This window comes from Danio rerio, chromosome 10 (assembly GCF_052040795.2).
Source record: "Danio rerio strain M-AB ecotype USA chromosome 10, GRCz13ab, whole genome shotgun sequence".
In the NCBI taxonomy this organism is placed as follows: Eukaryota; Metazoa; Chordata; class Actinopteri; order Cypriniformes; family Danionidae; genus Danio; species Danio rerio.
In genome coordinates, this window is record NC_141030.1 from 22,469,376 (window position 1) to 22,482,092 (window position 12,717).

A 12,717-nucleotide genomic window follows, 5' to 3' on the forward strand; every position below is an offset into this window, starting at 1 on the left:
TGAAAACTCCTGTTTCTGAACTGTGCTTTGAAGCGCTTTGAAGCTTGATGTGCTTTGAAGCATAGTATTGTCTATAAAGTTTTATTAACCTTCAAATTGGCCAAATTCAAATACCGAATTGAAAATGTACCTTAAGCAAAAGTGCTAGTTTTGTAAAAGCTTCCGTGTATCACAAAAAGATTCTATGCTTGCATGAGGTGTTTTTTTCAATATCTTTAAAAAAAAAAAAAAAAAGGTTTTAAAAAGTTGCAGTGCAAAGGAAACCTATTTTTTATCATAATTAATCCAGCTTTATTTTCGCATGATCTTACAGAAATTATTCTGATTTGATGATTTGGGACCCAAAAAAGATTTCTGTATTGTTATCAGTGTTAAAAATAGTTGTGCTGCGTAATATTTTTGTCAAAACTGTTTGTTTAACTTTTCAGGAATTTAAATTAATTTCAATATTCAAAAATTGGTTTTAAATTTGCTTTTGTTTGAAACAGATTTTTAAAATTTAATTTGAAATGTGCTCTTTGTAAGGTCAAGAAGAATTTAAGTCTATCAGTTATGATACAACTGTAACAGTGTGCACTAAAATATGCTTTTTTTAGTAGTTATAATATTATTGAATGTATTCAAATAATCTGTGCTATAAATGTAGTATCATCTTTCCTTGCTGAGGGTAAATAAAACAATTCTATAGTGGTGAAGAACCATACCAAGATAGGATGTTTCAGTTAAATTAGTGAAATTATCTCTACTTTGTAAGACACCACTTTAGGTTTCAACTTTAAAAAAGATCTTACAACCAACAGTGTTATAATGAAAACAATGTACACTAAGTAATATACAACAACTTCTAAATGTTATTTAACACATCAAAACGGTCTTAAAAACAAGAGGTCAATATTCAAGTTAGATTTTAAGGGTGATATACTGTATGAAAGTTTTGCTTTTTCACTTTCACAGCGATAACACACTGGATAAATCACTTGTGTTTTCTTTGATTAAATCTCTAGCTGCAGTATACAGTTGAAGTTAGAATTATTAGCCCCCTTCGATTTATTTTTTAATTTTTTAAATATTTTCCAAATGATGTTTAACAGAGCAAGGAAATGTTCACAGTATGTCTGATAATATGTTTTCTTCTGGAGAAAGTCTTATTTGTTTTGTTTCGGCTTGAATAAAAGCAGCTTAGAATTTTTTATGAACCATTTTAGGGACAAAATTATTAGCCCCTTTAAGCTATATTTTTTCTCGATAATCTACTGAACAAACCATCATTATACAATAACTTGCCTATATGCCCTAACCTGCCTAGTTAACTTAATTAACCTAGTTAAGCCTTTAAATGTCACTTTAAGCTGTAAAGAAGTGTCTTGAAAAATATCTAGTAAAATGTTATTTACAGTTATCATGGCAAAGGTAAAATAAATCAGTTATTAGAAATGAGTTATAAAATTATTATGTTTAGAAATATGTTAAACAGAAATTGGGGGAAAAATAAACAAGCGGTCTAATAATTTAGAGGGGCTAATAATTCTGACTTCAACTGTATGTGAACCCTACCAATGACCTTTAAATTGTTTATTAGCAAAAAATGAACTACATAACATTGGTTAATGCATAGTTAAGTTTATTTTACAATAATTATTTCACTTTTTTAATTTAATTTAATGAGATCACAAACGTTTTGCTCAAATCGGTAATGGAAACCAAACCAGGCTAATGATTGGTGGTTTTAATTGACCTGAAAAGAATGAAAATTCCATCAAGGAATTACAAATAAAGCACTATAAAAACTTTAGTGTATAACAGAGTTAAAACTGTTCATGTTTAATGACTTTTCTTTCACAGTCCACCATTTTGAAAATAGACATGATCAGATTGTACATACGAGATGTAGAATCAGACACTCAAGACTTACACTCATATTTATTGAACAGGGAAGAAAAATCTATTTGTGACTTTTTGACAAAACATTTTAATAGAACATGTATTTTAAATGATATTAGAGAACATTTTTATTCAGGAAATATTTTAAGCAAAATGTTTGAAAATGTTTCTTCTGGAGCAGTTTTAGAATATTTAACTTTAATCAAAATAAAATTTTAAATGTTTCTAAAACTTTCTATATTCAGTATTCTATTCAGTGTTGTTAATATTAAGTATTAAGTTTTTTGTTTGTTTGTTTGTTTGTTTTTTTACAATGTATGTTTGTTAGAAAACTGATATGATTATATGTTAAATATTGTGTATTTCATATAGGTTTTGCCATGAATATAGCCAAAGCATTAAAACATAAGTAAACAAATAATTCTTTCTCAGTCCTCCTCGACCTCACAGTCCTCAGGATGAAGGGCAGATCATTTTTGACGTGGACATGAGGAGAGACAGTCAGGTACTTTTTCTCCCGAGAACATTGTGGATCATCTAATTTATGAGCTGTACTCTGGCTTATCTTCATTAGCTGTCTGTGTTTGTTTGCGCGTGTGTGTGTATGTGTGTGCGTGTTCGCTCAGGAGGAGGTCATGGAGAAGATCAGAGATGATGACATCTTAATGAAGGATTCAGACCGCATGGCAGACTGGTCGAGTAGACCAGAGAATATTCCTCCTAAGTAAGTCTATGTTTGAGGTATAGTTGTATTTAGCATATATAGTTATCCAAAAATATATTAAAATATGCTGCAGAAATAATACCTGATATAATATAAGTAAAAGTTTTAATCATCATTTTATATCAGTTAAAGTTTATCTGAAGTTACACGCGCACACACACGATTTAGTTAGGTGAAAGTTTAGTATTTACCTCTAATAACCCTGCTCCAATACATTATAGCACTAGCTGATAACAGTTTATAGCATTAGTTTGCTGTTAAAGGGGAAATGAAGCACTCAGTCAAGTTTACCTTATGAAAATACATTAAACTTTAATGAAAATACATTAAACAAACTTGATTAATGTAACCATTTAGCAGAAAACGGCATGTTTTACTATAGATTTAAGACCTAGGGCGCCGCCATCTTGGAATGTCACTGTGTCTGACGTCATGGGATTGGTTGAGTTCCCTGAGTTGAGCAGAAACTGTTACAAATACAAATACAAGCATCAGATCTGTGTCTAATATAAAAGTATATATATTTATTCTATTTTTCTTTCGTCCCCTTTTAATTACTGATCATTTGATGCGCTTTGATTCACTCTCAGCATTATGCTGCCTGACTGCCTGTCTGTGATTGTAACGGACTCAACACAAAAACAGAGATGAGGGAGGGGCTGTAGCAGTGAAAAGTGAAAGTACCCGCCCCCATTACGTTGCATTAGTCTGAATGTAAATCCCCTTGTCAGGCAGAGCTAGAGCAGCCTGAGAGGATCACAGCGTTTCAAACGAACAGTATTAACAAAAGAAAAATACACACCTGAAGACATGCTTGTATTTGTTGTATTTGCAGCAGCTCTGTGATGCTCGTCCACAACTTTATGCATTGGTTTGAATTAGGCTGTCCAGTGTCTGTGTTCAGTCTGTTACAATTACAGACAGGCAGTCAGGGAGCGTAATGCAGAGAGTGAATCAAAGCGCATCAAATGATCGATAATTTAAAGGCAGAAAATGAAAAATAGGATAAATATATATACTTTTATTTTAGACACATATCTGATGCTTGTATTTGCAGCATCTCTACGTCCACAACTTCAAACATTGGGTTAAAGTAGGCTTTACAGTCTCCTTTACTTCCATTGTAACTGCTCAGCGCAGGGAACTGAACCAACCCCGTTACGTCAGACACAGCGACATTCCAAGATGGCTGCACCCTAGGTCTAAAATCTATAGTAAACCATGCCATTTTCTGCTAAATGGTTACATTAATCAAGTTTGTTTAATGTATTTTCATTAAAGTGGAATCCAATGTACAAAATAAGTTAAACTTGACTGAGTGCTTCATTTCCCCTTTAAGCTAACATACCCAACACTTAAAACACTGTCAAGGTCACTCATCTGCAGCAAGTGTGTTCACTGATAAGTATTGGTTAATTCTGACAATAGCATGTAGCTGGGCTAACATTAATTAGAGAATTAATATAGGCCCATATATTAAAAAAAGAATACAGTTTTCACAGGAGAGCTGATAGTTTAACTTTCAACTGTAGCTATGTAAAAACCTGGTGAACTAAATCAGGGTTTTTACTGGATACTAATCCAAACAAAATATTTGATTATAGATGCTCTTCATAGGTTGTAACTGTCTCTCATTTTAGCATCATGCTAATAGCATCATTCATTACCAACAGCAGTTGAGCAGCATTAGCAGGTTGTTGAGCTACTTCAAAACACTAAAGACAGTTTGTTGTTGATGAATCACAAATAATTTTTTTCAACATTAGCATGTGCTTGGCTAACAAATGCTCACTAAAACAAACTAGCAGGCACAAATGATCAGCAAAAGTGTACTTTTCATTTTAGCTTTGCAAGCTTTCCTTACTGCTATTTAAAATAATTAATTATTTTTAAAATTTTTCATTTTAAATGAACATTTTTCATTTTAATTTACAGAGAATTATGGGGAATGTTCCATGAAGTGTTCAAATTCTTTATTTAGGCCAACATTAAATATATTAAAATTAATAAATGGTACTTGTGTCAGGATTTTTCCAGTAATGCCCCAATATTTTATATTATAAATAATATAATATAATAATATAATATTTATAATATAATTATAAATATTATAATGTTTATCTGTTTTTTCTTCATCTTCTTAAGTAGTGTAAAATGTTTGCAGGCGTAATGATGCTATTTTGATAAAGGTGTGCTGGATTTCTCTTTCTGACAGGGAGTTTCATTTCCGGCACCCACGGCGTTCAGTGACTCTCAGCATGAGGAAGACTGGAGCCATGAAGAAAGGAGGCATCTTCTCTGCTGAGTTTCTCAAAGTGTTTATCCCATCGCTGCTTCTGTCCCACATCCTGGTCCTGGGTCTCGGGTAAATACTCCTTAATGCTCAGTCAAACTTGACACACATTCCACCCTTAGTTCCTCTCAAGTCTGGCACTCATTATTGCAACATGGCATGCATTCAAGGTGGAAATAACACAGAAGTAGCCAAAAATTAAAGGACAATATTCCAAACAATAAATCCTACAAAATTCAGGAAACAGGACAGGACTGTCAAATCCATGCACACAAAAAAAAAACCTTCAGATTGAAGCATGCAGTTTCTGGAAAGCTTCTGCATTTTATTTGTAAAAAGCATCAGATGGTCCTTAATGAGCGCTTTGTAGATGTGTCTAAACAATTAGTTGGCAGCATTCTGTTTGAAAACTCCCACAACCCCCTGGGGGTTAGGGAATTTTATTTTATTTATTTATTTATTTATTTTGACAAAATCACACCCACCGTGATTTTTTTTCCAGGCATAAATGGTGTATTATTTATTGTCTGTTGTAAAGTGATTTATAAAGCACAGCTCACACAGAAGCCAATTTCCAACTGAGCAGGGTTGTGTTGGTTAGTGTGGCGATTTCACATTCACACTTGGGGAAATATGAAGGACCAGGAGAGCCAATTAGAAATAAGATAAAGAATCAAATTTTCAATTTAATAATTGAAGCATAAAATGTATGAATGAATGAACCACAATTTAAATGAACAAATAATGGAGAAATAAATAGACATATTGAAAAATGTTTATTAAAATGCGTTTTTAAATGTCATTTAATAAAGCAATAAAACAATACATTTAAAAATAACATTTAAATGTATAAATAAATAGACAATTTATAACTATTTAATTTAAGTTTCAAAACTGTCATTAATCAAAAAGTAAAAAAGTATATTTATAGATCATTTAAACGCTAAATTTAAATAGCTTTTTTAAAAGGCTTTCACAAAAAATACCTGTTTTCCAGCAAACATTTTTTTGTTTTTAAAAAATCTCAAATAGATGTCTAATAAATGTATAAACATTGTCGTCTTGGCTAAAATAAGGATACTTTTGCGCAGTCTGTGAAAATCTAATAGACGTTTAGGAATAGGGCAAAACTAGACTAGTCATCAAATAAGCAGAAATGAAGGGCTACACATATTAAGTCTGTCTAATCTGTCTATTTGACGACTAGTATAGTTTTGGTCTATTCTGAGACGTCTATTATTTTTTTACTGACACCCCAAGTTTAGTCTTGTTTTAGCCAAGCTGTCTATGTTGAGATGTGTATTAAACGTCTATTAAAGACAAAATTAATTGCTGGGTCGTCCCTTTTTTGGGGGGGGGTTCTTTTTCTTTTGCCACGTGCTTTTCTTAAGTTGAAAATAAATGAGGTCTAAAAATTTCCAGTGGAATGTACACATGTGGAAGCAACCAATCAACTTTCACCGAGCTAAACCCTAACTCACTTATAAATGAAACACGCACTGTCATTGGACAGAGAAAACTATAGCTCATATTAGCGGAAGTTTAAAGATCAGCGACTCAAGGGCACTCTTAATGTGTTTGGAGATGGTTTGTGGATGATTTATTAGCTGTAGCTGATTTCTGTGAAAGAAATTCACATCTGGATTATCACTAGCTATGGTTCCATTCAAAAATGCGAATCAACTTTATGCACAACTTGAATATTGCATAAAAGATGTGCAAATAAAGCAGCGTTTCTATAGAGAACAAAATCGTCAATTCCTGATTAACTGGTGCCGAAAATGAAAAGTAAAAATATTTGCTTCGGTAGGAGAAGCTGCATCAATTTTTTCCTTATTTAGTAAATAATATAATATAATATAATATAATATAATATAATATAATATAATATAATATAATATAATATAATATAATCATCACCTTTTTTATGCACATACTGGAATTCATTTGGTAAAAGTGTTTCCATCATAGTTTATGCGCATAATTTCTTCATCATCGTCATCATCATCATTTTCATCCGCTTATCCGGGGCTGGGTTGCGGGGGCAGCAGTCTTAGGAGAAAACCCCAGACTTCCCTCTCCCCAGACACTTCTTCCAGCTCCTCCAGGGCGATCTTGAGGCGTTCCCAGGCCAGCCAAGAGACATAGTCCCTCCAGCATGACATAGTCCCTCCAGCATGTCCTTGGTCTTCCCTGACACTTTCTCTCAGAGGGACATGCCTGGAACACATCCCTAGGTAGGCGTCCTGAGGCATCCGAAACAGATCCCCAAGCCACCTCAGCTGACTTCTCTCGATGTGGATGAGCAGCGGCTCTACTCTGAGCTCCTCCCGGGTGACAGAGCTCCTCACCCTGTCTATGAGGGTACGCCCTGACACCCTGCGAAGGAAACCCATTTCATTTGCTTGTATCCGAGATCTTGTCTTTTTGGATCCTGACCCAAAGCTCATGACCATAGGTGAGAGGAAGAACGTAAATTGACTGGTTAATTGAGAGCTTTGCCTTTCGGCTCAGCTCCTTCTTCACCACAACGTACCAGTACATTGACCGCATTACTGCTGCCGCTGCACTGATCCGCCAGTCAATCTCACGCTCCATCCTTCCCTCACTCGTGAACAAAACCCCAAGATACTCGAACTCCTCCACCTGGGGTAATATATTTCATATCGAATAAAACGTTGATCCTACGCAGTTATGGGCATATGTTTTTTACATGCATTTTTAAAATTGATGCATAGCGTGGCGTTTTCATCCATTGTTTTTTTTTAATGTGCATACTGGAATTTTTTGGTAAAAGTGTTTCTATCATAGTTTGTGCACATCTTTTCTTATAGAATAAAATGTTGATCTTTGTTATGCTCATACGTTTTTTTATTTGCATTTTCATCAACCTTTTTTTAAGGTTAAAATTGGATGGAAACATAGGTACTGTCTGTATAGAAAGTTCAGGGGTGACGTTGCTACAGTCTATAGGGGTGACCTTATTACAGGCCAGCAAAGTTAAAAGCACGCGTTTTTCTAGCCAACGTTATAATTTTTAACAAACTGCGTGTTACGATATTATGACATTTAACAACACAATTTAAATAAACACTTTTAAATGTCTATTTATGTGTCCATTATTGGTTTATTTAAATTGTCATTTATATACATTTTATGCTTCAATTATTAAGCCGATAACTGATTATTTTATTTCTGGCTAGCACTTAATGTTCTCCATAGGCAAAGTCATCTGCCCTCAAAGGAAATTAATGATTGTTTTTTGTGAAGTTACTTAATTTTGACCGTGTGAATTTGCACATCAAAAGGACTGCAACGTAAATACTGGACAAGTTTGCTCTGGCTGGTAAACACAATGTGGCACTCACTTGCTGAAGTATAAAAAGTTTAGCTAAAATTTGTATGCAGAAAGCTCATGCACCCTTCATAGGAAACTACTTTCTAAGGCTACGTAGCCAAAACAGCTTTTTGCACTGACAAATTTCATGCTTACACAGCACTTTTAAAACTATCCGCATTTGCGTGATCAAAAATGACCCATTTATGTGTTATATTAAAATAAATCTCTTGATATATCATGCAAACTCTATATACGACCAATAACTATAGTATGTGATATAATATTCCACATACACGGTGTCTGACATCTATGCTCTCTTTTTGTCTCTAATGCAGGGTCTATATCGGGAAAAGACTGACAACTCCCCCTGCTAGCTCCATTTGAGCAGTGATCAGATCAAGTGCCTCAGGCAAGGCCCGGCTGGATCAGGAGGAAAGTTGCAGTTTGTATGAAGAAGCCCCTGCTGCCCCTTTCTTCCCCATTTTACACTACCTATCTTTTCTTCTTTTTTAATATTTCCTTTATTCATTCTTTTCATGTTGAGAAGCATTCGTGATAAACTTCTCTTCATTCCCCTTTTATCTTCTTCTTTTTTTTATCATGTCCTGAATCCCTTTTTATTTGTGAGTGATCTAATATTCCCTCTTTAATAGTTATTTTTTTAAGTATATGGGGCTTTTGCGTGAAACCAAATTTGCACATGCTAGTTCTGCACTAGCAGTGATGTCTATTTAAAATCCAGTCAAATGACCTTCAAATGGGCCGCTCACATAATGATATCCCGAGTTTTCACGCCCATAATGGGATCGACCAAATTATTGACTTATTGAAGTTACACTGAGCATGCCTGAGTGCTATATAAGATTTTATTTATTACTACAAATGCTATCCATTTAGATTTCTTTTTATTTACTTCAATGATGGAAAGCCTGAAGGTTGAACTCTGCAGTGTTTTGAAAAGGATAGGGTTTTCTGTAGACCTCATATTCATCTGGTGAAGATGGTTGATAGTAGCTCCGTTTAGAACTTACAATTTTTATACCAAATTTTGCAGAATCTTTTCTGACAGAGACGGCACCTGTTACATTGAAACGTCGGATACATATTTTCATTTTGTAATATTTCATCTCATAAGCAGAGGTAAAAACTGGTTTGGATGGGGCTGACGGATACCTGTATGAAAAAAAAGTTATTTTATTTGTCAGTGTTTATTTGTTTGTTGTCATTTTTGTTGTCTTGTGTTTTCCACCATACATATCAGGACCTGGTGGTTCATAACTAGGCTTTAACAACACAGCCTACTTTGCAATACCACACAATTTAACATTGACTATCGTATACAAAGCCAACTCAAAAAATAGCTTCAGTTTTTAGTCATGCTGTCAAACTTTCTGAAAATTTGATCATCACTTTCACTCTGGTCTAGCATTTCCATGCTGATGAAAATGGCACAAGAGAAACCTTTCTTCAGTTTATTGGATTAGTGTGTTTTGTTGTTGTTTACTGAAGTTCGTGTCGTTCCAAACTTGTATGTTGTGTTCTTTTTCTGTGAAAAGAAAAAGGAGAAGGTTTGAACAATGTACATGCTGCTCTTTTTCTTTACAATCAAGAGAAAGGAGCATGGATTTCTTCACGTTTCCTTTTTCTACTTTAAAAATGATGGCAGGGTTGTTATTCTCGTGTGCACTATTTACCTCGCACACATGCCGAGTCACACATTTATCCAACACTAACACTCCAGCTCCTGTCATCCTGGACATGAACATCTGGGAACATTGTTTTCAGTCCTGAAGCGAATTATCCTCAAGTCTAGTTGTGTCTCTTTTTAAGTGTGTTTTGGATCTCCTTTGGTCTCCATTGTTCATCTTGAGGATCTCCTCAAACACAGCTGCCAAAAACCGACTGAGAGCTCAACTCTTATGAACTCTGTGCCTCGTTTCCTTAATCACGTTTGATACAGCGTCCTGTCATCATGTGCGTTTCCTGTGCCACAAGCTTTTCTTTTTGTTGTTTTGGAGCAGCATGACTTTTGGAAGGTTTCTCATATGCTTTGATGTTTTTTTTTGTTTTTTAATTCTTGAACAACCAAGGCAAACGAGAAGAGAAGGTACAGGATAGTTAAAGGAATTTTAGTTTGTTTATATCGGCATTCAGAATGTGGATGTCAAGAAGTGGGTTTTTGATCCTCTACAGAGATACTTTCTTCAGACTGCCATGCAATGTCTAAAATGAATTGTATTAAATTTAAAGATTTTGCAGACCCTTTTTCCTCCCCTGTTGGACAATGACAAGTTTTCAAATTAAATTTTAAACAGAACAATCTGCATTTCTGAGTTTGTTTTTTTTAAATAATGTACTTGTGTTTGATTCCATTATGCATACTTTTGCATCACATGAACATAACATTTCTATCCCATTAAGTTATTTTAAAGGGCCATGACACCCCCAACTTTCGGTTCAGGTCCGCCTCAGATTTTTTTCAAAAGTTGCATCATAATAGGCATGGAGCTCCGCGAGCAAAGGGCAGGAGTGAGCGTGGCCAGCAGAGCAGGGGAAAAGAAGGGGAGCGAACAACTGTTGTCAGTCGGCTCACAAAATGAGACAAACCATGAGGAGACCCATGATTTTATAGTTTACAAAGTTAAAATGCAAAGAAATAAACAGTAATTTTATGCCACAATTTATACCATTACAAAGATAATCGTGTTCATATAAACACTAAATGAGGACCTTTCCCTCAATCCCCGGATCTGAATGCAGGCTCAGTGCAGCAGGTCTCTGCCCTGTCTATTTTAACCATTAGCCCTGCTGGTAATCTGGAAAAGGCGAACACAGCAGCACGGCGATTTGTCTAAATGTGAACGAACTCCTGATAAAAGACACATCTGCCATTCTCTCCTGACAAAAATGCTTGCAGCACACACACAACTTTGCTGTATCGACCCTGACAGGATCGCGGGGGAAAACATGCAACAAACCCCGTGGATCATGGAAACTAACAAATACGACCCTTAATGAACGGCTAAATACTGCGTGCCATGGTTCCGCGGACGCTTCTCACCCAGTCATTAACGTAGGATTTCACATCTGAGCTTGGCACTGGCAGGTCTACCTTGCCTTCGGAAAGCACATGCTCTCATGAATAATTAAAAAGCCGACTCTTCTCATAGGATAAGAAAACTCCTCTATGAATAATAATGAGAAACCGACGCGTCATCTTTGCACTTGTAGTTCTGCATCGCCGATTTTGATCCCACCCCAAAAAATAATTTAAAACCCGGAAGCTGAAATTAGCTGACAAAATCTTAAAATTATCCAGTTTTTCCCACAATTAAAGGTAACAGGTGCTAACATTATCCTAACTGATGCTCAACACACACAAATCTGTTAAAATCTCCAAAAAAGTACTCAAGGATTTCGTGACCCTTTTAAAGGACCAAAATGCATGCATTTTTTTTCATAGAAAAATTTTTGTTTATTCACAAAGCTAGCCTCTTTATTATCATATGTGTTTGACAGACATGAGCATTGCAATTTGGGGTATATGCTTGATAAAACATCTTCATTCTTCATTCAACCTTACACTATTAAATCACGTTAGCGAAATGTCCACTTGTTATTGAGTAAAATAGCTTGACCATTTCAAACTTTTTTAATATCTGTGCGGGGAAATCTTTCATCTTTTACTCAAAAATTACAATCATACTGATTATTATTGACCTAATAGAGCACCTGACACTATAGTTGCCAAGTATTCTTTTTGTAATAGACATTTGCTTCCAAATCGTTCAATTTTCCAGAGGTTTTCCTTTTAAATCTTAAAATGAATTCCGCAAACAAAGACAATCCTCATTTACATAGACTAAATATGCTGTATTTTGCATGTCAAACCAGTCCTGGAGCCTGTACTATGAAGCCAGATTGGCTTGCTAGCCAGATAAGTTTATTTTGCACCAATTCTTTGTTTTAGGTACCATGACGGTAGCTCAGCTCAGCTGCTCCATAATACCATAAGCAGTAAGCAAAGTAATCTTATGTCAGAATGAAAGACACGATTATGTTAATTGTTTAGAAAAAGATTCAAGAGTTCACACTTAGCTCATATTTAAAAATAAAGCTTGCTTGGCATGCTGTCCTGGAAGAGAACTGTGAGCTCATAAGATCCTCAAGCCCTGGGCTTCTTCCTGCTAGCAGTACGAAAGGGGAGTTTGAGCTCAGGTAGATCTCGATGAATTCCCCTAACTTATTTCTGGCTTATGACAGATAAAGGGATAGCAAAAGAGAGATATACTGCTTACTAAGTTTTCGACTATAATGCCATGTTAGAATGTTCAATTTACTTAGATTGCGAATTTTTGGACGGAAACTGGGTAACCCAGGGGAACCCCACGCAAGCACTGAGAGAACAAGCAAACTCCATGCAATAATGTCGACTGGATCAGTAGGGACTTTAACTGGTGGCATTTTTGCTGTGAGGCA

General features: G+C 35.2%; 1 protein-coding gene across 2 annotated transcripts in view; it reads left to right on the top strand.

The window, feature by feature from the left end:
* Window positions 1-10,564, top strand: part of bnip3lb (BCL2 interacting protein 3 like b) — a 34,635-nt gene extending 24,071 nt beyond the window's left edge. Inside the window, exons 3-6 of one of the 2 annotated variants that reach the window (XR_015500424.1) lie at window positions 2,314-2,386; window positions 2,508-2,630; window positions 4,770-4,970; window positions 8,574-10,564. Coding sequence is in view for 1 of the 2 variants with exons in the window: in NM_205571.2 (NP_991134.2) it covers window positions 2,314-2,386; window positions 2,508-2,605; window positions 4,821-4,970; window positions 8,574-8,622 (370 nt within the window). In the remaining variant the exon portion in view is untranslated. 2 annotated transcript variants of the gene reach the window in all.
* The last annotated feature ends 2,153 nt before the right edge of the window (window positions 10,565-12,717 follow it).